The 24663-nt window shown below is 42.1% G+C and overlaps 1 protein-coding gene across 3 annotated transcripts in view; it reads right to left on the minus strand.

Moving 5' to 3' along the window:
* Nucleotides 1-24663, minus strand: part of PTPRZ1 (protein tyrosine phosphatase receptor type Z1) — a 269276-nt gene that overhangs the window by 54685 nt on the left and 189928 nt on the right. For all 3 annotated transcript variants that reach the window (XM_033958764.1, XM_033958765.1, XM_033958763.1), the window contains one exon: nt 13991-14135. In XM_033958764.1, the coding sequence (XP_033814655.1) occupies nt 13991-14135 (145 nt within the window). The remainder of the gene's footprint in view (nt 1-13990; nt 14136-24663) is intronic.

The following is a 24663-nucleotide window of genomic DNA, read 5'->3' on the forward strand; positions in this document are numbered from 1 at the left end:
TAAGAATGGGGATGCACATAAAGTTGGGCTTTTAGCCTAGAATTATTTGAATAGGATCAGAAAGTGAACATGATGCACCAACTCAGGCAATCTATGCCAAGCATTTGGTGCAACAATTTGGAGCTCCCGGGGACGGGCATATGGAGGGATAAGATAGAAGAGATGTTGCTGAACTGCAAAATGAATACAACTTGTGAGTCAGTTCTATGGTGAGTGTTCATACTAAATTTGAGAGACTGAGGCCAAACTCTATATATGCTGGCTTGGAAGCGAGGCTCATTACTGTCATAGTATGCGCAAAACTAATCCATTGCCCCGGTCAGTATGTAAAGCTCAAGTGTACAGTAGGAAAATCAATGCAGAGTAGGAATTCTGTGTGGTCCTCAGGACACACCCAACCAGTCAGGTTTTCAGGATATCTACAATGCATATGCATGAGAGATTAGCATGCAGTGGAGGCAGTGCGTGAAAATGCATTGTGGGTATCCTGAAAACAAGACTGATTGATTGGGTGTGTTCTGAAGGCTGGGTTGAGAACTTCTGATGTAGAGAGATTAACACTGTTTAGCACTGTAGCTCTTTTCAATAAGTTAAAAAGCATACATGTTGGACTAAATTCTGTATATGTAGGGTTATCAGATTTTTTGCAATAAAAATCCGGCCCCCATGACCCCGCCTGGCCCCACCCGAGTCAAACCCCCAGCCCCCCCATCCCCTCAACCAGTTCGCTTGTGGGGAGAGCATCTGCGCATGTGTGGTGTGATACAATGCCGGCCCGATGTCGCTGCTAGCTGGAAGCTTTTCACAACCCAGACACAATGCTGTCCTGGAAAAGGAGAACATCTGGGGAAATCAGGACATCTGGTAACCCTATGTATATGGTGCTAAACAATTGAGTGCCGTTCTATAAATGGTGCTCCAAGTTGGGCATCATTTCTAGAACGGTGTTTGGCACCAACTAAAACCAGCGGTCTCAAACACGCGGCCCACGGGCCGCATATGGCTCTCCAGGTTTTATTTGCGGCCCATGGTCTGGACGCGATCAACAGCATTTCTCTTCCCCTTTCCCTTCCTTTTGGAGCAGCAGCGTGTCTGGCCGGCTCGTTCCGTTCAAAGCCGCGGGTTGGCGGCTCCTCGCGCTATCCACTCCTGCATCGGAAGCCTCTCTGACGTCACAACATCAGAGAGGCTTCAGACGCAGGCGCAGATCTCGCAAGGAGCCGCCACCCGCGGCTTTGAATGGAACGAGCCGGCCAGACACGCTGATGCTCCACAAGGAAGAGAACGGAAGGGGAGGGGAAAGAGAAATGATTCTGCTACATAGGAAAAGGGGGACCCTAGGGAAATGCTGCTGCTGCTGCTGTACAGGGAAAGGGAGAGGGAGGGAAAGGGGAAGAGAAATGCCTGTCCTGCACAGGAAAGGGGGGGAAGGGAAATGCTGCTTCTGTTGCTGCTGCACCCAATTGGGGAAAGAGAGGGAAGGAAGGAGAAGGGAGAGGAGAGGAACAAGAGAAGAAGCCAAGTTCATGGGAGGGAGGGAAGGAAAGGAGATATCAGACTATGGAGGGGGAGGGAGAGATGCCAGGGCATGGGGGAAGGGAAGGAGACTGATGCCAGACCAGGGGAAAGGAAGGAAGGAGGGAGGGAGAGAAAGGAAGGAAAGAGATGCCAGACCATGGAAATAGGACGGAAGAAGAGAAGGTAGGGACATGGAAAGGAAGGGAAGGTAAGACATGGAAACATAGATTTTGAAAAGAAAGCAAGAAAATTGAACATTAAGTTAATGCCAAAGATGGATGCAAGGCAGAAAGTGAAGATGGAGAGAAAAACAGTCAAAGGACAAGAAAACATAGTTGAAAGCACAGAAAAACAAAGTCACCAGACAACAAAGGTAGGGAAAATGATTTTATTTTCAATATAGTGATTGAAATGTGCCAGTTTTGAGAAAGAAAAGATATTAAACTTTAAATGTGAGTGCTGCAGAAAAAATAGGGTACTTGGAGGGTCGCAGAAAAAATAGTTAATGTCTTATTAAAGAAATGACAATTTTGCATGAGGTAAAACTCTTTATAGTTTATATATCTTTCCTTTTAACTGTTAAAGGAAAGTTTTATAAACTATAAAGAGTTTTACCTCATGCAAAATTGTCATTTCTTTAATAAGATATTAACTATTTTTTCTGCGGCCCTCCAAGTACCTACAAATCCAAAATGTGGTCCCGCAAAGGTTTGAGTTTGAGACCACTGAACTAAAACCTTGTGCAAATCATGTGCCTATATTAGGCATGGATCAGCTTAATTCTGTAACATTAAATGCAAATTCCAGGAACGCTCCTCCCATGGCCACACCCTCTTTGGAATCCACATGTAAACATCTATGCATGCATCTTTATAGAATAGCAACTAAAAGATGCATGCATATATTATAAGTATTGCTGATTTGTGCCACAAATTATTACTTGCACATAATTATTAACATTAGTGCTAATTGGCTCATTATGCAATTAAACATAATGGGGCATGTGTCATATTTGTGCACAAAATTCTTCATGTCATTTATAGAATTAGGTGATTTTTGATTTGATGGCAGCCGTTTTTGCACAAAAATCCTAACGGTGGTAGCTACATTTTTCTTCTGTCTCCCATAAATTTGTTGTACTGTAAAACATACAGGATTAGAATGCTATTTTTTTTACTTTTATCTACCAGTGATATGAGGGTTAAATAAGGCGTTTAATAGCAAAATATCTTGATGTCTGAAATATCCAACTAACTAGGGGCCATATTTGCTATCCTGTGGTAAAACCGCACATTGGTATTTTATAGTGAGAAAATTTACCACAGGATTCAATTACCAACACTACCAACCTCATTACCACGAGTAAGTGAGTCATTTTGTAAATTTGTTTTTGTATTGCTCCACTCAGGAATATGTTCCCAGCCATAATACTGCTACCATAGCAGGTCCCAAGTTGGGCCTATTTACTTAGAAAGGGCCAGATGTGTGGTAAAAAAAAGATGGCACACCACTGCCTGACACCTAGCTAGAATCTTGTGGTACTATTGTGAGGGATCAGGCTGCCGAAAAGGAAACCCTTCCTTTTTCTTTTTTCAACAGGGCGGCTGCTCTAACTTGCTCCTCAGAAGCATCAGGTCTTGCTAACATTCATTGAATAACACATAATAATGAGCTGTTTTGCATTCACTTGCATGAATCACAGCATTATTATTTAATGAACACTGCCATAAAAAATGCTCCACATTAAACTGTATTATTTGCACATAATGTCCATTATTGCCAATTAACACATTAATTGGTAGAACGTGTGCTATTAACATAATATAGCTTAAGTAGACAGAGGCTTACTGCAGCTGAATTTATGGAAGAACTGAAAAAAGTGATATAAAATAGATGGCGACTTTGTGATTTCCTAGAAACTGCTGACTTCTGCTGCTAGTAATGAAGTTTTCTGGTAGAATACCATATTTCATTTTGAAAACTAATCGATTTTATCTCACGCAAACAAAAATGGTAAGACACGGAATACAATTTTTCGCTTCAGCAGTAATTAGAAAGACTAAGAACTGCATAGATGTAACAAAATTCGACAGTCAGGGGTTTGGCCTCTTGCCATTTTTTCCATTAACCACCCTACATTGCCTTTAGGGTTACGGGAGAAACCTTCGCCGAGTCTCAGGTACTTTATTAACCCTTTCAGCTCAAGCCTCTTGACTTTCTTTCACCTCCTTCCCAAAAATTCATTCTACATGCGTCTGGAGTGGACTCAGCACAAACTTGTACTTGTGTTTTATTTAAGGTTTTTTTTTTTTTGGGGGGGGGTCTGAAACCTTTCTCCTGCTCCTTTTCAGCTCATTCAGGGCTGCGATCTTGCATCATAAGTTGAGGATTCCCTTCTCCCACTCCACTTCCCTATAGCCATCACAGAAATTGCCCTTTGCCAGGTGATTTACACCACACCCAGCAGGACTGGTGCAAGAGTATTGGGTGCCCTAGGCACACCTTCAGTCATATACCCCATTTAATTATCTTCCAGGCCCCTAATATTTCCCATCCCATCTACCCCCCACACCCCTCCCAAAAAAAAAATTAAAAAGATGCATGCTTATGGGTAAATGAGCTATACGAAAACTGTCTAAAAACAAATGTTGTTCCTGTATTATAGTAACCAGTAGTCAATGCAGGAGATCTGGAATTAGAGCATTTTATAAAGATTCAGTTGAAGCAGAACCTGTGTTAAATTCCCCTTACCAGAACAGGTCCCAAATCAGGGGGCTACAGCTAAATAATTGTTAGTACACAACTTTAACACCTTCAAATTAAAGTGGACAAATATAAAACCTGATGGCAGATAAAGGCCAAATGGCCCATCCAGTCTGTCTATCAGCAGCATCCACTATCTCCTCCTCTTCCCAAGAGATCCCATGTGTCTGTTCCTCGCTTTCTTGAATTCAGATACAGTCTTTGTCTGCACAACCTCTACTGGTAGACTATTCCACACATGTACCATCATTTCTGTAAAAAAGTATTTCCTTAGATAACACCTGAGCCCATCACCTCTTAACTTCATCTTAAGCCCTTTCACCCTGGAGTTTCTTTTCAATTGAAAGAGACTGGCCTTATGCTTGTCTGTGTTACAAAGGTATTTAAATGCTGGTATCATATCTCCCCTCTCCCACCTTTCCTCAAAAGTATACATATTAAGATCTTTAAGTTTGTCCCCATACGCCTTATGACGAAAACTACCAACCATTTTAGTAGCCTTCTTCTGGACTGACTCCATCCTGTTTATATCTTTTTGAAGGAGCAGTCTCCAGAATTGTACACAATATTCTAAAGTAAATGAGATCTCACCAGAGTCTTATATAGGGGCATCAATACCTCCTTTTACTTACTGGCCTTACCTCTCCTTCCAGCTTTTGCCGTCACCTTTTCAACCTCTTTGGCCACCTTAAGATCATCACATATTATCACTCCCAAGTCCCGCTCCTCTTTCATGCACAAAGGTTCTTCACCCCCTAAACTGTACCATTTCCATGGGTTTTTGCAGCCCAAATACATGGCCTTACATTTTTTTGCATTAAATCTTAGCTGCCAAATTTCAGACCCTTCTTCAAGTTTTGCTAGGTCATTCCTCATGTTATTCACACCATAAGAACATAAGAATAGCCTTACTGGGTCAGAACAATGGTCCATCAAGCCCAGTAGCTCATTCTCATGATGGCCAATCCAGGTCACTAGTACCTGGCAAAAACTGAATGAACAGCAACATTCCATGCTACCGATCCAGGGCAAACAGTGGCTTCTCCCATGTCTTTCTCAATAACAGACTATGGACTGTTCCTCCAGGAAATTGTCTACTCTGTTGCAGATTTTGGTATCATCCACAAAGAGGCAAATCTTACCTGACAGCCCTTCAGCAATATCCCTTGCAAAAATCGTAAAAAGAACAGGCCCAAGAACCTTGAAGCATACCATCGGTAACATCTCTTTCCTCAGAGCAATTTCCATTGACCACTACCTTCTGTTGCCTTCCACTCAACCAGTTCCTCATCCAGTCTATCACTTTGGGGCCCATACTAAGAGAGCTCTGTTTATTTATTAGATGCTAAAATCTAAATAAACCACATCTAGCACTTTCCCTCTATCCAATTCTCTGGTCACCCAATCAAAGAAATTGATCAGATTTGTCTGACAAGACCTGCCTCTAGTAAACCCATGTTGCCTCAGGTCTATAATCCACTGGATTCTAGAAACTTCACTATTCTCTGTTTTAAAAGCATTTCCATTTTACTTACCACAGAAGTCAGATTTACCAGCCTATAGTTTCCTAGTTCTTCCTTCCACTTTTGTGGAGAGGGACCATATCTACCCTTGGCTATTTTTTTTCTTCCATTTGTATCTTTGCTTTCCTGACTACTTGCCCAGCCTCTCTTAACTTTTACAGATATTTTTGCTTGTCTTCCTCTTTCTGAGGTCTTTTGTGGTTTATGAAAGCCTAACCTCTTTTTCCTTACCTTCTCAGCTGCTACTTTTGAGAACCAAAACGGCCTTCTTTTCCTTTTACTTACCTTCCTTACAAAATGATTTCTTGCCCCAATAGCCCCTTTCAGTTTTTTTTTCCCACCGATTTTCCTACTTCTTCCAGATATTCCCATCCAGACAACTTGTAGGTGTGTCTCAAGGACTGGATAGAGAACCTCTAAAGTTATTTGTGTATGATCAGCACTGGTATTTGGACAGCTGCTACTGCTGAAAATACATATTACTTTACACGAATGCTATCTACTTAAAAGTTATATGTAGCCGGCTGTTGAATATTTGCCTCAGAGTATCCTTTAATGGAAAGAAATGCAAATCAAGTATTGAGCACTTCAGTTCAAAATGACAGCGAAAAAACTTTTTCCACTTCAATGAAACCATGAGGGGTAACCTATATAAACAAAAGCATGGAGAATGACCATTAGGGATGGGCTGTCATTTGTAATGAGATACTATGTCATTGCATGTCATTAACAAAAGTGAGCCCCAAAAAACATATTTTAGGCCCTATATTCAGCCAGCAGCAATCAATATTTTGCTGACTGCCACCGGCATTATACCCATGTCCAGGCTCCGGCACTGAATTTCTGGGTACATTTGTACCTGCTTAGGTACAAATGCAGCTAAAGATACACATAGGTGTATATTTTATAACCTATATGTATATGTTGTAGTTTCCCTGTTCACTGCCCCTGAACATGCTTCCATGTAGATTATGTAGAAGTATGCACCTCTTTGTCACCATGCTTATGCTTGCACCTTGAGGCGTAATTGTGTAAATGGTGCTGAAAACTCTGTCCATCATCAAGAACCACTAGGAATGAGATCATGAGACATCCTGTTACCTCGTTTGGATGAGCTTCCAAAGAAAGACTGAATGGAATCTGTAGCTGAAGATAAGTGAGGGGAAAGGGTCTAGATGAAGACATGGAAAAGGGGTACATGAGAGAGAGAAAGAGATTAGGTGAAACCTTTGGGGAGGGGTACATAGGAGAGAGAAACAGAGAGGGTGAAAGCTGGGGGTACACGAGATAAAGAGACTGGGTGAAAGTTGGGGGTACAAGAGAGAAAGAGACAGGGTAAAAATTGGGGGTACAAGAGAGAAAGAGACGAGTGAAAGCTGGGGATACATAAGAGAAAGAGATTGGGTGAAAGCTGGGGGTACACGAGAGAAAAAGACAGGGTGATAGTTGGGGTACACAAGAGAAAGAGACGAGTGAAAGCTGGGGATACACGAGAGAAAGAAACTGGATGAAAGTTGGGGGTATATGAGAGAGAGACAAGGCAAAGGCTAGGGGGGATACATGAGAAAGAAAAAAAGTTGAAAGTGGCATTGCAGAGAGAGAGTCAGTATTATATGTGCTTGCATGGATGTCTCGGCCCTCTGAATCCTACAAAATATTAAATGTGGCTCCCGATTAAAAAAAAAAAAAAGGTTGGAAAAGCCTGCTGTAGTTTGTAAATGAAAACTTTCTGCTGAAATTTTTGTTCTTCTTGATTTTGATCTGTGGTTTATTTCTTGTCTTGCCGACTTTGCTTTGCTGTGCGAGTATTATTACTTGGTTATAATTGCTGAACTCCATAAAAATTAAAATGAAAAAAATGACATCTCATCCCTAGCTCAAGGAGTCCCAAGGTTTGCTCAAGCCCGACCACGAACTGGCAGTCTGCTGCCTAGTTCTTGCCACATTTAAATATGCTTTCAGTTTTTCAGTTCACATTACAAAATTACCAATCCAGTCAAAGGTGTAAATTAAATAATAATTTTTATATTGTTGATTGATAGGGGCTTACAGCTGTGAGTTTAAAACAGTCAACACTCTTTTTCATTTTAATTGAGTGATAATTAGCACCAGATATGGTTATCAGCACTTAACACATAGTCGTGAAAATGTTCACCTTATCTACGGAACAGATGGAATGCCTATGAGAAATCTCATTTAGGTATAGAGGAGTAGGCTTTGAATTTTAATCCCAGATGTTTTAGGTTGCAATTTTCTCTGAGGTTATAACTCAACTTGTGAAAAGATACAACGTTCAGCCAGGGTAACAGACGGAATCCAGCTAAAGTTTTACAGCATTGCTAATTTGAAGAAGTTTAGGAAGTTTAATTAAAAAAAAAAAAAAAAAAATAGTTCCTTTGGAAGCGTAAAATAGGTACGAGGAAAAGAAGAATTTATACACAAACATGAATTTCCATTTGCTTTACGTGTACACACAACATTGGGTTTTCTGCCGGCTGTGAGCATGCCACGTGATAGAGCGTGAAAGGATGTGGCGGCCACATTATGGGGACGGTGCTTTAAAATAAGCCCTAACATTTACCCATGCACTATTTTCCTATAGGGGCAATTCAATCACTGAAGAAGGACACGCTACTACTCGAAAGGGTCCAGAGAAGAGCGACTAAGATGGTTAAGGAAACGTCAATCGCTCCTCCTAAACTTACTTGCTCCACTTCATCACTGACGCTGAAACCGTGGATTGAAGACAAAGTTTTATTTTATTTTTCTTTCCAGCTTATGATTTATCTTTAATCTTATCTATTGTTTTGCCTTTTGTTTTTGTTTTGTTCTATTTCTATCATTTAAATTTCCCCCTTCTGCTTCTATTCCTTTCTCTCCTCTCTTCTACCTTCCAAAGTATTTAGATCAATGCTGTCTTGTTAAAATGTTTATTTTATTTTTATTTTTCCTCTAACTCTACTTTTCACTTCTCTATTACCCTCCAGGTACTTTAGTTAGATTGTGAGCCTTCGGGACAGTAAGGGAATTTTCCAAGTACCTTTCTTATTTCTAATCTTAATGTATATTTTCTGTAAACCGCTTAGAACCTAACGGATGTAGCGGTATATAAGAAATAAATTACATTACATTACATTAAGGGGCTGGAGGAGTTGCTGTACAGCGAAAGATTAGAGAAACTGGGCCTCTTCTCCCTCGAACAGAGGAGATTGAGAGGGGACATGATCGAAACATTCAAGATACTGAAGGGAATAAGGACAGGTCGTTCTCCAAGGTAGGGAGAACGAGAGGGCACTCTCTAAAATTGAAAGGGGATAGATTCTCTACGAACATAAGGAAGTTCTTCTTCACCCAGAGAGCGGTAGACAAACGGAACGCTCTTCCGGAGTCTGTCATAGGGGAAAACACCCTCCAGGGATTCAAGACAAAGTTAGACAATTTCTTGCTGAACCAGAACGTGAACAAGTAGGGCTAGTCTCATTAGGGCGCTGGTCTTTGACCAAAGAGCCGCCGCGTGAGCGGACTGCTTGGCACAATGGACCACTGGTCTGACTCAGCAGCGGCAATTCTTATGTTCTTATGGGTGTCCACATTTTTGTTCCACTTTAGTGTGTAAATGTATAGAATGCTGTCACCTTTGAAGGTAAGCGTTTCAAGTTTAGAGTTTATTTTCTCTTTGATATACCGCCTATCTCAAAGTCTAAGTGATTTACAATTCAGTTTATAAGTATAAAATAAAGGTAATAAAAACAGAGACCACAACCCCCCCCCAAAAAAAAAACAAACAAACAATAGCAACACGAGAATAAGACTTGATATGTAAGGAGGGAAAGTAATGAAATTACAATTTAAAAAAAGGATGACACAAGGGGAGATAGGATAACAAAAATCTCACTTGTGTGTGAGAGGGAAATCTCAGTTTATATCTCGTAAGCGTCTTTGAACAGAAATGTTTTAAGATTTGATTTGAATTTGGATAGACAATCTTCCTGTCTAAGATTAGTCAGAAGGGCATTCCATAAAGTTGGAGCCACAACCGAAAATATGGTTATATGCGTGGGGTCATAAACGATATGACAGACCGATGGAATTTAAAGCAGGTTTTGTTGAGTGGATCGAAGTAATCTTGAAGTTGGGTAAGGAAGTAACGACCTATCAATAAATGCCAGGGAATGTACTAATTTTGTTTTGAAAGTAATATTTTAAATGTAATGCGATGAGAAATAGGAAGCCAATGTGCATCTTTTAGAAGAGGTGTAACAGTAAATAAACCGAGCGTTATTCTGAAGGGTGTGAGTATGTGGTATAGTGCAAACATTCAAGGAGCCTTCAAGTAGGGGGGAGCTGCCAGTTACATGATTAACCTACAGAACACTGTAAATTATAAGAGCATAAGACTGGTTATGGTTCGGAAATTATAACACCTTACCTTACATCAGGGTGTCAAAGTCCCTCCTCGAGGGCCGCAATCCAGTTGGGTTTTCAAGATTTCCCCAATGAATATGCATGAGATCTATTTGCATGCACTGCTTTCATTGTATGCTACTAGATCTCATGCATATTCATAGGGGAAATCCTGAAAACCCGACTGGATTGTGGCTCTCGAGGAGAGACTTTGACACCCCTGCCTTACACAGACCTCATACTGACAACTGGCAACTGGAACTGTCCTCAAAGGTCCTAGGTGTGATCCTCAACTCAAGTGTGATCCTCAAAAGTCCTAGGTGTGATCCTCAACTCAGATCTCACCTGCATAGACCAGGAAATTTTTCTTCAGGCTCAGGCAGTTGAGAGCAATCAGATCACTGCTGAGCCAATCTAACTTCAGAACAATCACTCAGGCGGTCCTCCTCCCCTACCTAGACTACTGCAACTCCTTATATGCAGGTACTGTAGAATAGGATTGCAAAAGATTACAACTGCTCCAGAACACAGCAGCAAGACTGATTTTCCAACAGGGCAAATATGAAGGCGTCTCGCCACTTCTGAAGGAGTTATACTGGCTCCCTGTGAAGAGAAGAATACAGTACAAGACAGCCTGCATGGTACACATAGCCATCTACGGGGAAAAGTCCATAGGACTTGTCACAGACATCACAGTCAAACACTCCTTCCTCAAGGCAAGAACACTCCAACGGTACAAACTGGCCTTCCCCCCTCCCCCTTCAGACGTATGTAGGAAGAAGCTACCAGGGACCCAGGACATGGAATGGTCTTCCCGTTCACCTGCGACAACAATGCCAGTACAAAACCTTCAGAAAGTATCTTAAGATCCATCTTTTCTTCTTGGACCTAAAGTGAAATCCCAGGAGCCAACCTCCTGCTCTTTCCTAAATCTTGTTGCAACCCTTTGATTCCCCCAATTCTACATCCAATGTACATGTCCTGATTTTAAATCTTGTTGCGGTACAGAAGAAAATGTATAGTATGGTATGGATAGATCGCAGATCCATCAAGCCAAGTATCCTGTTTTCAAACAGTGGCCAATAAAGGTCACAAGTACCTGGTAAGATCCCAAAGAGTAAAACTGATTTTATGTTGACTATTCTAGGAATAAACAGTGGATTTCCCAAGATCCATCCTAATAATGGCTTATAGACCTTTCTTTTAAGGAAATTATCCAAACTTTTTTTAACCCTTGCTAAGATGCTTTCAAAACATTCTCTGGCAATGGATTCCAGAGTTTAACTACACGATGGTTTGTTTTAAATCTACTACTTAGTAGCTCCATTGCATGCCCCCTTGCCCTACTATTTTTGGAAAGAGTAAATGAGTGATTCACATACCCATTCCATTACACTCAGTATTTTATAGACCTCTGTCATATCTCCCCTGAGCTGTCTCTTCTAGCTGAAGAGCCCTAGCCACTTTAGTCTTTCCTCACAGGGAAGTTATCCCATTCCTGCTGCATTTGTGTGACTGCAATGACGCCAGGTCTATGGGTGACATAAACAGCAGCCATATAATTCTAGGTGTGCTGATGCCAGGTTATACTAATATTCTGTAAGAGAATTTAGGTGCCCAGATACCATAATAGAATAGCTTCTCACGGTGCGGAAAAGGAGGTCCCATCCCCCAAATTCTATATATGATGCTCAAAATTGGGAATGCAAATTTGGATGCATGCTTAATTTGTGCATGTAATTGGCAAACTAACCAATTAGCATCAATAATCAAGTGCTAATAATCATTAATAGCACTGATTGCCAACAATTTGAATTTATGTGTGCATCTACGCGCGGATCCGAAAAGGGAGCATGGCCACGGAAGGGATATGGGCAGGTAAGGACACTTCTAGAATTTTCTGTGCACTCATAGAATACTGCAGATCCACGCCTAATTTAGGTGTGAGGATTTGCACCAGGTTTCAGTTGTACATCCTTGTGCCCAATTTTGGGCTTGGATCCCGGAGCTAAACGGCACCCAACTTTGTGTGCCTATAGACAGGCGTCACTAGGTGGCCTGATCTTGAAAGCCTAGCGACATCTAACTAAAATCCGCATTCATCCCAAATTATGTTAATTAGCTTAAATGGCATGGTCATTAACCACGCTGTTGACAAAAACTTTTTAAAAATTAACTAATTAAGAGCTCCACAATGCCTAAATCCAGGCGTTCTCTGGCGTCTAATGATGCTCACCAGAAAAGTAGGTGTGGTTAGGGGCGGGGAATAATGGTAAACTTAGGCATCATTAGGCATGATTAGGCCCTGTAAAACCTGGTCTAATGTACTAGCGCCTATCCAACAGCGCCTAGCGATGCCTAAGTCCAATTAGACCCCACTAGGCATGATTCTACAAGCGGCGCCTAGTAGATGATTGGCAACCATGTGGAGTGGCACCTACAACATAGGCACACTTAAGTGCCATTTATAGAATTTGGCCCTTAGTGCTTACATAAATATATATAGTTTTTGACATTCAAATTTGGGTGCCATTTACTAAATTTAGTCCGATATTTCTCTATATAGCGCTTCATATATCAGGCTTTATGAAATTATGATAATAATAGTGATAATAATTAACTGTGCAGTAAAATGAACTGCAGCATAGCTTACAACTAAGGTAATCTGGACATTTCCCCATAGACACAAATGGGGAGAGACCCTTTGGTACACCCGACTCAGGCCCTGATGCTCAAAAGCTAGTCTTACTTGCAAAGCAGTTCAGTCTCTGATGCACGAAAGGGTTCTCAGGGGCTTTTACCAACTGCAATAGCAGCCACCGAGAACCCTATGCAAATGCATTACAAGGAGCTCATTAGTAAAGCACAGCAGGGAATGCCCACTTCTTACTGTGCAAAAATTTCTGGTAGGTCTGGAGCCGTGGATAGCTTCGGCAGGAGCATTCTGGGCCTATTTTTGTGCTTATGTGCGTGCGTGTCCCATGTCTAATAGCTGCGCCCCGACCATAGGTACGGGACAAACATGCACAACAGCTGCGTCCAAATCGCAATGTGACAAAAAAAAAATAATTCTTTTACTTCTGCTCTAGCAAAGAGCTTGGGGTGTAACTACAGTGTTGTTTCTTTATTATCCTCGCTGCTGTTTGCTCAAAGTTGAGCTCTGGCCATCTTCAGTCCTGCACTGTACTGGGCCAGATCACAAGAGCTATGCCCAATGATCACCTCTTGTGCGCGGGCACCAGGCACGGTGACAGGTCAAAAGCGTGCGCCGACAAAGGCGCGCCGACAACCCAGCGCAGACAACTGAGCGCAAGGCGGAAGCACGCCAAAGAAAAACAGTATTTTAAAGGGCTCTGACGGGGGGTGTGGGCGGGGGGAACCCCCCCACTTTACTTAACAGAGATCGCGCCGGCGTTGTGGGGAGTTTGGGGGATTGTGATCCCCCACATTATACTGAAAACTTCACTTTTTCCCTATAAAAGAGGGGAAAAGTTAAGTTTCCAGTAAATGAGGGGGGTTACAACCCCCCAAAACGCCGGCGCGTTCTCTATTAAGTAAAGTGTGGAGGGGTTCCCCACCAACACCCCCCGTCGGAGCCCCTTAAAATACTGTTTTTATTCGGCGCGCTTCTGCCTTGCGCTCAGTTGTCTGCGCTGGGTTGTCGGCGCGCCTTTGTCGTCACGCGCTTTTGTCTATGAACCACCAGGCACAGCTCCTCCTCCCTTTCACCGGGGTACTCAGCATAAATAGCGTGTTTGGGAAAACCACAAATAACCACTTACCTCCAGTAGATGAGAATGCCCACTAGGACCACTAAGCAGATAAAGGTCAGGGCAGACACGACCACGAGAGGTATAAATGTCTTCTTCTCTGATTCCAGACCTTCTGCTAGACCAACACGAGACTCATGGCTACTATTACTTGCCTCTGTAGTCAGAGAGAATGGACATTATCTGTAGTTCAACTTTCACCAACACACTACATAACTGAACTGTAAGAACGACTCTCAGCAAAATGACTTACCTTTCTAGCATTTACTGTATACTGCGGAAAATATATGCATTCATTTGTAAACCAGTTTAAAGGAATTAAGCAGACAGAGAGAAAAGTCAAAGGTTGGAGAATAGGCAGCAGAGAAACACACACATTTTGTTCAATAATTGACAGTTGCAAATCCTTACTAACTAGAACGATTTCTAAATGAATGCATTACATTTGATTTATTATATATTGCTTCTGGTTGAAGTGGTTTACATTCAGGTACTCTTAAGTATTTCTCCCTATCTGTCCTGGTGGGCTCACAATTTAACTAGGGTACCTGGGGCAACAGAAGGTTAAGTGACTTGCCCAGGGTCACAAGGAGCAGCAAGGGGATTGAACCCCCAACCTCAGGGTGCTGAGGCTGGAGTTCGAACCACTAGGCCACTCTTCACATCACATCTATCAGTACAGTAAACGTGTGATATACGAACTAGACTAATTCTACTTTGTGAATTATGCATAAAGCAGTTCATTGGAAACATTCACTGCAGGAGAACAGTGGAACTGTTGGTAGAAATGTTCACTGGGAAGAAAGGGTAAAAGGGATAGGACGTAATATACTGTGCTGTACTGCTTTTTCTGCGTGGTTTACAGAGTCAAAGTTTACATGGCGCAACAAAGTGTTGAGTGGACTTGCTCAGAGTCACAAGGAACAGCAGGGGGAATTAAACTGACAACCTCAGGGTGCTGAGGCAACTGCTCTAATCATTCCTCTAGACTAGGGTTGTCAAAGTCCCTCCTCCAGGGCCGTGATCCAGTCGGGTTTTCAGGATTTCCCTCAATGAATATGCATGAGATCTATTTGCATGCACTGCTTTCATTGTATGCTAATAGACCTCATGCATATTCATTGGGGAAATCCTGAAAACCCGACTAGATTGCAGCCCTCAGGGAGGGACTTTGACACCCCTGCTCTAGACAGAGTGCTCCCTAATAACCCAGCCAGTCGCACTGACTCTTACTGCTTTGATCTGGACAAAACTGTACATCCTAGGCTGAATTTTTCATCTCTAACATGAAGGGATTGACATTCGAAGCAATTTAACTGGCCAGAAACAGCTGACTGCCAGTTCAAGGCTCTCCACTGATATTCAGTGACACTTAACTGGTTGATGCCCCTTAATATCATGTCGAACCACTAAACTGAGAGCCGGCTATTTTGTGGGGTAATCTGTGAGCGGAGTTAGCACTTAACCATCTAGGTTTAGCAGTCAAACTGGACTGCATAAAAGTAGGTCCTATCTTTATGGTGCTTAGAGAGTTAAATGAAAAATATAGCATTTAAGCAAATAAGAAATAGCCAGTTGCTTAAATCCAGATTTTCAATGCTGTTGCCTAGATATGAGGTCTGTTCAAAAAGTTCCAGGACAGTTTGAAGTGCACGCCAATGGCAAGTTCTTTTGAGATGCACTAGGCAGTGTTGAGTAGCTTGAAACCTCATGAGTAACCTTCTTTTTTCCGTTTGTTGATATCTGTTTTCGTCTTTGAGCTACAGCAGTTTTTGTATAAGTGTGTTTTCTGATCAGCTATGTTTTAATATGCGACCTCAATGAACAATGCTACAGTGTGAAGTTCTGTTTTAAACTGGGTAAGACCATTCCGAAACTTATGAAATGTTGACAGTGGCTTATGAGGAGCATGTCATGAGCCTTGGAAGGTGGTTTGAATGGTATTCATGCTTCAAAAGTGGTTGTGAATCAGTGGAAGACGATTCACTAACTGGAAGACCATCAACGTCAACTGATGATGATCATGTTCATCAAGTGAGGGTTCTTGTGTGCGCTAATCGATGATTGTTAGAGAATTGGCAGAGGAATGCAACATCTCCATTGGTTCATATGACAACGTTCTAACAGAGAAGTTGAGGATGTCTTGTGTTGTGGCAAAGTTTGTTTCAAGGTTGATGAACAACAAGAAGAACCGCATAATATGTAATGATCGTTCTTCTTTAGCCATCCTACTCTCCTGACTTGGCCCCTGCTGACTCCTTGTTTCCTAAACTTAAATCCACGCTGAAAGGACAGCAATTCAGCACCATTGAATACATAAAGCAAAATTCAATGCAGCAACTTTTGGCTATTCCTGAAGATGCATTTAAGGACTGTTTGCAGAAGTGGAAACAACACTGGGAAAAGTGTATATGTAGGGAAGATGAGTACTTTGAAGGGTACTCAATGGAATAAGTCCTGGAACTTTTTGAACAGACCTCGTATGGCGTGTCGTTGAATATTCTGGAATAACGCTAGTGAGGGCTAAACCCCCCCCCCAACTCACCTCCACTAGTTGAATATTGAAAAGGAAAGTATCTAATACCTACCTTTTCCTACTACTGCTTTAAGATTACTAGGTAGTTACGAAATACTTATAAGATTTGGCCTGATGGCCAGTAAAAACAGGACTGAAAGGGAATCAGGTTGGGGGACGAACAAGGGAAGACTAAGAGGATATCATCCACGTAGATAAAGAATTTGATATTGAAGGAATCTATCAGCAAGGCTAGAGGGCTAACAAAGATGCTAAAGAAAAGGGTGAAAAGTAAAGAACCCTGTGAGATCCCACATGCAGTGGCATAGAAGGGGGAGCAGTCTGCCCTAGGCGCCGTCTTGGTGAGGGCGCCGATACCCGTCCTCATCTCCGCCCACACTGTACCTCTATCTTTTTGTCGGAGCGAGCAGCAACCCTAACCTGCTGTTCACGCCAGCGTCGGGTCCCACACCTAGGAAGTGATGTTAGAGGGAGAACCAACGTGGGCCGTGAGTTGGTGATGCTGCTCGCGTCAGGGAAATTAAAAGAAGCACGAGGTAAGTAAGGGGTGCGCACGTGCAGCAGGGAGGGCAAGGGGGAGGGGCGGAGAGGAGAGCAGAGGAGGGTCACCACCACCCCGGGTGCCCCTCACCCTCGCTACGCCACTGCCCACATGCAAGCTTGAAGTCAGCTGAGAAATTTCACTGGTGTGTGACTGAAAAGGAGCGACCTGTGAGAAAAGAAGAATAGTCTGAACCTGAAATACCAATTTCTGACTTGGACAGTAGCAATTTATGATCTACTGCAGACATGTCAAACTCTAACCCGCGGTGTAATAAAATTTGGCCTGTCAGACCATTTCAAATTTGCACTTAAGCTAGCCGGCCGATACAGGCGCCTCATCAGCTGTAGGTTCACGCGGTTTCCTGGTCTCACATTAAAGCAGCCTGCAGAGGATCGCTGGTCAGCTGTACTTATCCTAGCAGGCTGTCGTAGCCTCAGCAGCACATTCCCTCTGCTGCGGTCCCATACGTCAGAGGAGAGGCGGGTTTGCGGCAGAGGGAACGTGCTGCGGAGGCCGATGGCAGCTTGCTAGGATCGCTACAGCTGACCTGTGATCCTCTGCAAGCTGCTTTAACGTGAGACCGGGAAGCCGGGATGGAGGGAGGGAAGGAACAGAGGACCAAATCTCAGGCCAAAAGGAAAGATGCCAGACCTCTGAGGGAGGGAAGGGAAAAGGAAAGAAGGAGACCCTGGCAAATGAGTTATCAGAAGACAACCAGAGCCTGGGACCACAGCATGATTTGAATAATGACCAGACAACAAAAGGTAGAAAAAATAATTTTTTTTTCTGTTTTGTGATTACAATATGTCAGATTTGAAATGTGTATCCTGCCAGAGCTGTAGACAGCAGGTGTGAACTAGGACCTAAAAGAGAGAGGAAAAGTCTTTTTTATTAATTTTGTTTACATCAAAGAGCCGGCATGGGGTTGGAGAGGTTGTATAACCCTATACTTCAACTAAGACTAAGGGGTCCTTTTATTATGGTGCGCATTTAGCGCGCGCTAAATCGGTTAGCATACCTTAATAAAAAAAAACCCTAAGTATCTTAATAGAAAATTCGGCCCGCGACAGCCTATGTTTTAGATTTCGGCCCCTTATGTGATTGAGTTTGACACCCCTGATCTACTAGGTCGAATGCAGCCAACAGATCCAGTTAAGCCATCAATGCAACATGTTCTGAGTCTAGAGTAGAGTGCATCCCACTCAGCAGTGCAACAGCAACAATTTCTGTTCTGTGGTATGGCCAAAAAAAATGGCCTGCCAGGGATGGAGAATCAAAGATTGCTCAATATGTAATGTAATGTAATGTAATTTATTTCTTGTATACTGCTACATCCGTTAGGTTCTAAGCGGTTTTAAGAAAATATACATTTAAAATTGAAAGTAAGAAGTAAGAAAGGTGCTTAATAAATAATAAATTAATAAATATGAGTTGCGAGTTGCTGAAGAACCAGTTTTTCAAGTATTTTAGATAGGAAATTAAGATTAGAAACTAGACCATAGCTGGTGGTTAATGTAGGATCTAGTGAGGGGCTCTTAAGAAGTGGATAAACAGAGGCTTTCTTCTATTCTGCTGGAACAATACCTAAGGAGAAACTGTCAGAGATAGTGAACAAATAAAGTGCACTAGGTCTTGAGTTGGTGTTTTTAGCCATGAAACTGGAAAAATGTTTAATGAGCAAAAAGTGGAGTTCAGGAGTCCTACGGCAGTTATAAGGGAGGTCACTGACAGGCGTTCAAAGGAAGCCCAGCGAAAGGAGCCTGAAAGGCTTGAGAGTTGATCTGCTAGATCAGATATGGGGTGAGATTGGATCTAGATCTGAGAGGCTGTATAATCTGTCAAGGTTTTTCTTAATTGTAAGACCTTCTGCAATTTTTCCGAATGCCCTCTTGTTCTTATATGTTTTGAAAGTTTGAAGAATCTATCCCTCTCTACTTTCTCTATGCCCTAATTTTGTTTTGATACCTATTAAGTTTGGAGGATTTTGGCTTCCAATATGCATAGAAATTGCCCAGGTATTCAATGCCGCGTGAACAGTGGCGAAGTGAGGGCAGGAGGTGCCTGGGACGACGGTGCCCCCCCCCCCCCTCTGCCTTCCTGTCCAACCCCTCCTGTGCCAACCTCCCTCCAAGCTCTCATCTCTGCTCTCCCCCCACCACAGCTCCTTCCGCGCCCTCCCTTCCCACCCCGTATCTCTTAAAATCTCCTCCAGCGCAAGCAGCTTCTCCAGCTTACTGCTCGCGCTGGTTTTTCCCTCCGACATCATTTCCTGGCCTCGCAACCCATGATTTCCGAGGGAGCCAGGCCAGCGCAAGCAGCAGGCTAGAGCAGTTGCTCACGCTGTCGAAGATTTTAAAGAGGCACAAGCGTGGCGCCCCACAAGATGGCACACGGGGCAGTCCGTCCCCCCTTACTATACCACTTCATGTGAATAATGGATAGACAATACAAGACTCAGGTGCTCTGGGCCTTTAATACATTCCTAGCTGCATCTTCCCTCCACAAGTGCATATGTTCCTCTGCTTTCAGCACAGCTGAGGTCTTCCCGCTGAAGGAGATGGACCAGAACTAGCTTAAAAGCCCAGACCAAATGCACCATAGATCCCTGTTTTCCCCCTGGGGCTGAGTGCTCCTCCAGAGTAGTGCATAGAGACTGGAGCTGAAGACAAACACCGCAAGACTAATCCCTAATCCCAATTCTCTGTAGCAATTCACTCTACTATTCAATTCCTCTGGAAATGGCCAGATAACTTCTTTTGTAACTGCAAGGTATTGGCGGAATAGAAATCACTAATGTAATGTAATGTTATGTTATTTTCACGCCAACATACGGCTCTGACCTGTCACACTGATTTCTAATTCATTCTTACTGTGCAGTTTGAAGGCAATTCTTAACAGTATCCATATTTAGGTTAGGAAAGCAGGTATTTATTTTCTTTTACTGATTGCTGGCTTAACAGGTAAAATATGCACCTATAATTCAGGCACAAACACTTACACCAGTCATGGAAATTAAACACAGGGCTAAACATGTGTACATTATACAGTAGTATCTATAATTGAAGGGCTTATTTCCCAAACCTGCTAAATCCAGATTATTAGTTGCACAGGATAAAAGGGATGGGACAACTTCCCTATGAGGAAAAGTTAAAGCGACTAGGGCTCATCAGCTTGGAGAAGAGACAGTTCAGGGGTGATATAATAGAGGTCTTTAAAATACTGAATGGAGTGGAGAGAGTAGATGTGAATCGCTTGTTTACTCTTTCCAAAAATACTAGGACTAGGGTGCATGCGATGAAGCTACTAAATAGTAGATTTAAAACAACCCCGAGAAAATATTTCTTCAGATAAAGTGTAAACTCTGGCATTTGTTGCCGGAGAATGTGGTGAAATCAGTAAGCCTAGCAGGGTTTAAAAAAGGTTTGGATAATTTTCTAAAAGAGAAGTCCATAGACCATTATTGAGATAGCTTGGGGGAAATCCACTGCTTATTCCTAGGATAAGCAGCATAAAATCTTGGGATCTAGCTAGGTACTTGGGACCTGGGATGGACCACTGTTGGAAACAGGATGCGGGGCTTGATGGACCTTCAGTCTGTCCCAGTATGACAATTCTTATGTGAGCCAAGTATAGGACAATCAAGCCATTGTGACATCACTGATGAGGTTGCTCTTAGGCATTGGTGGAATGAGGCTTTATGACATCATAGTCTTAGCTCTGGAATGTTGCTACTATTTGGGTTCTGCCAAGTACTTGGGACCTGGGTTGGCCACTGTTGGAAACAGGGTGCTGGGCTTGATGAACCTTTGGTCTGTCCCAGTATGGCAATTCTTATGTTCTCATGGACTTAGAGGGTTTGGGAAATAAGCCCTTCAATGCTCCACCCAGACTCCGTCCATCGATGCCGATGTTATTGCATTGTTACAGAATAGCTTGAATTTTGGCATTTATGTGCATTTGTGCATACATATGCATATGTTATGTGCATAATGTAATAGACAAATCAACCGCTAACTGGCCCGAATAACCAATTATTAGTCATAATTGGTGTTAACTGGGGTTGATCAGCATTAATTTGCAGTTACACCCGTAAATGAAATCGGTATTTGATAACCTCAGCATGCAAATTATATAAAGCGTAACTGCTAGGGGTGTGTGGATGTGGGAGGGATATAAGGTTAGGGGCGTGTCCAGAATTTACAAGATAAGATTATTGAATACTATAAATTACATGGTAACTGGCAGTATTTAGGTGCAAGCATTTGAACCCGGTTTTGACCGCCTTAGGCATAAGTGATTGCGCTTCAAGTTAGGCGTTATAACTGCAGACTTAAACTAGTATTCTGTAATGGTAATTATGCGTGTAATTACTGATCTAGAATTTGCACTTATAGACTGCATCATTGCGGTAATTTGTAGAGCATGACTCTCTACTCCTAAGGTCAGTTATTTAGTGCATAGCACAATTTACAGTCTATTCCAAATGGATATGTAATAACGGCCTCAGCCATGGTCGTTACATGGCCGCTCACAAACATAATGACCCGAACCAACTTTCAAACAAAATTAAACTATATAAAATTAATTATCTAAACTGAATCAATTACCATATGAGCGATGGTTTTTTTTGTGCTATATACTCAATCTTTCTTCACTCTTTGGACGTTAAGTACGATTAAGTCTTTTTTTTTGAGTCCCACTGCATTTAGAATTCTGGTCCAATCTCTGGTACTTAGTATACCGGACTACTGTAATTCAGTTCATTTGGCAGGTCTTCAGTCAAATTTGCATAGATTGCACAAAATCCTGAAAGCGGCTGTGCGTCTAATTTTTGATTTGAAAAAAATCGGATCATGTTACTCTGTACTACAGACAACTCCATTGGTTGCCTTTTGAGGCCAGGGTTTGGTTTAAATTTTGGACGCTCTGTTATAACGCCATATATGGTCAGGCATCTGGTTATTTGCTAAAACAATTTACATTTTTTTTATGGCGGTTCGTCCACTAAGGATAACCTCATTGTTTTTCTTCCCTCCAGTACGAGGAAGTCTTTACAAGAAGTTTTTGCATCGAACAATTGCATATCAGGCTGCTAGTTGGGATACTGTGTATTTTGATTGCTTCTTCGATTTCATGAATGCATTTCCGAAAACTATTAAAGACATCTCTTTTTGTAAAATTCTTAGGAAAGTAAGGAAGAAGATATCTCTCTTGCATTTCACTGTGATGTACAGTCTCTTGATGATGAAAACCACATCGATATGGAAGGTATTGCGTCTAGAAATGTATTTTAATGTAACGTAATGTAAATGCATTGCTACTACTGGGATCAAAAATTATTGGTTTTTAGAACTTGTTGCTCACACTAAAGAATTTGCACGTGCCTGGCCACGCCCTAGAGGGAACATTGCCCATGTGGTGCCTACTATACTTTCTTGTTTCTTTTTGACGCTGTACAGTACTGCACACTTCTGGTAGCGCTATAGAAATAATTAATAGTATAGAATACTAGTGTAACAGGTGAAATATATACAAGCTCTTGCACCTAGGTTAAGTGAAAAAAAATGCCATTTAAAACACTATTTAAAAAAATGTCAAGGCGCCCACTGGCGGCTGCAAAAGCAGCACCAGAATCATGCCTCTAGGGGTGCCCTACTGGCGCCTAATGCTACTATAGGTGTGGCTAACACCAGATGTGGCATTAAGCGCCGGTGAGCACCTCCGGAGGCACGATTCACGATTCAAATGTAGGTGCCAGAAATGTAGGCCTGGAAAACACTGGCCTACGTTTCCGGTGCTCACTTTGGCTGGATTCTTTAAAGGGCGTCATGGCGTGCTTGACACCTGATCGGCGGTTGCTTTCAAGTTGGCCAATTCGAGAAACCGGGCCTATTTGCATAAATTACAGTAGTCTCTCCTTCTGTTTTACTAAAGGTGCACTAAGCGTTTTAGCGTGCGTTTAGCGCGCACTAAATCTACCCGCGCGCTAACCACTAAAGCGTCCATAGACTAACATGCATGCATTAGCGTTTAGCGCGTGGCTAGTGCGCACTAATATTTAGAATGCGCTAAAAAGCATAGCACGCCTTAGTAAATGGATGCCCTGTAAGTTACATTTGTAAATTGATTCTGCCCTTGCCGTGCACCGACTCCTCTATGCCCATATGTCAAAAATCTAGTACATAAAGACAGGCACGTATTTACAGAATAGGTGAATGTTGGCATTTACTTGTGTATGGTACACACACATGCATGTAAATATCATTATTTATTTATTTAGATTTTTATCCCGTCCTCCCAATAGCTCAGAACGGTTTACAAATAAACATACACAGTGGGGAGTAACTAGACATATAAGTAGTACAACAGGTTTAGGGATTGGATTTATAGTTTTTGGAGAGAATTAAATACAGGGAGAGTAAGCAGAAAGAGAGAAGGGGGAAATACAGTAGTTTAGTTTAAGGAAAGTTATAAGCATTTAGGTACAATTTGTTAGTGGATAGAGTAAGAGAGGGTCATACTGTAATTTCGGGAAGGTGATAGGAGAGTGGAGGGTGGGGCCTAAGGGGGGGAGAAGACAGAGGAGATCTTTAGTTGAAATCATTCACATGCGTCTTTGATGCATAAATGTTAGCATTCTCTTTCAAGAATTAACCCCAATAGGCCCTAATAACTGATTTAAAAGAATCTTAAATGAGCTTAGCATCTGATCAAATACAGAAGTGCTATTGCTTTTCTTCACTTCAAAATAAGAATAGGAATAGCCCAGTATCTCAAGGGCAGTCCAGTGCCATGCAGAGGAGCTAGGTTCAATTCTTGGGTTAGGTCTTCCTACCCTCAGGTTGGTCGGTCAGAGATGGGAATAATGTAACAGCAGCACTCGTAGGACCCCCAGGGAGAGGAAGCCCCAGTCAGCATGCTATAGCGATACATAGCGGTGGGATTTAGGGACATGGCTGCAGGGTTCGGGAAAGAACTCTGGCGCAAGGCCCCTGGCCAAAGATTGCCATTGCAATGATTTGGAAAAGGAATAAAATAGGAGAAAATGAATCCCTGGATAGCTGTGAAAACTCAAGGTCCTGGATGACAGATAAGGTTCTGATCAAGTTTCAAGTTTATTAACTTTTTAATATACCGACCATCACCAAGTATCTGGCCGGTTCACAGTACAATTTATAAAAAGGAAAGCAAAGATAATATTTAAAATATAAAATGTGGTGAGTAAACATTAAAGACATAATTGACTAACATGAAAGTGAGGATATGAGGGGAAGGGGAGGGAAAGTTACATATTCTGGAGAAGAGAGGGAAATAGTGGGGGTAGGGAAACACATATTGGGTAGGATCGCTTTAATTAAAGCGGTTGGCTAGATAAGTTAAAACGAATCGGTTGAAAAGGAAAAAATGATAGGAAAAAAGAGTGGAATAGAGGAGATAAAGGTAGGCAAAGATTGAAAAAGTGGGGTAAGTAAAAAAGAGAATTTAGGGGATAGAGAAAAGAGATAAAAAAAAAACCAAAAACAAAAGGAGGAATTAAGAACTAATAAAAGCATTGCGGAATAAGAATGTCTTCAGATTGGTCTTGAAATTATCTAGATGTTGTTC

Source organism: Geotrypetes seraphini, chromosome 9 (genome assembly GCF_902459505.1).
Source record: "Geotrypetes seraphini chromosome 9, aGeoSer1.1, whole genome shotgun sequence".
Taxonomy (NCBI): Eukaryota; Metazoa; Chordata; class Amphibia; order Gymnophiona; family Dermophiidae; genus Geotrypetes; species Geotrypetes seraphini.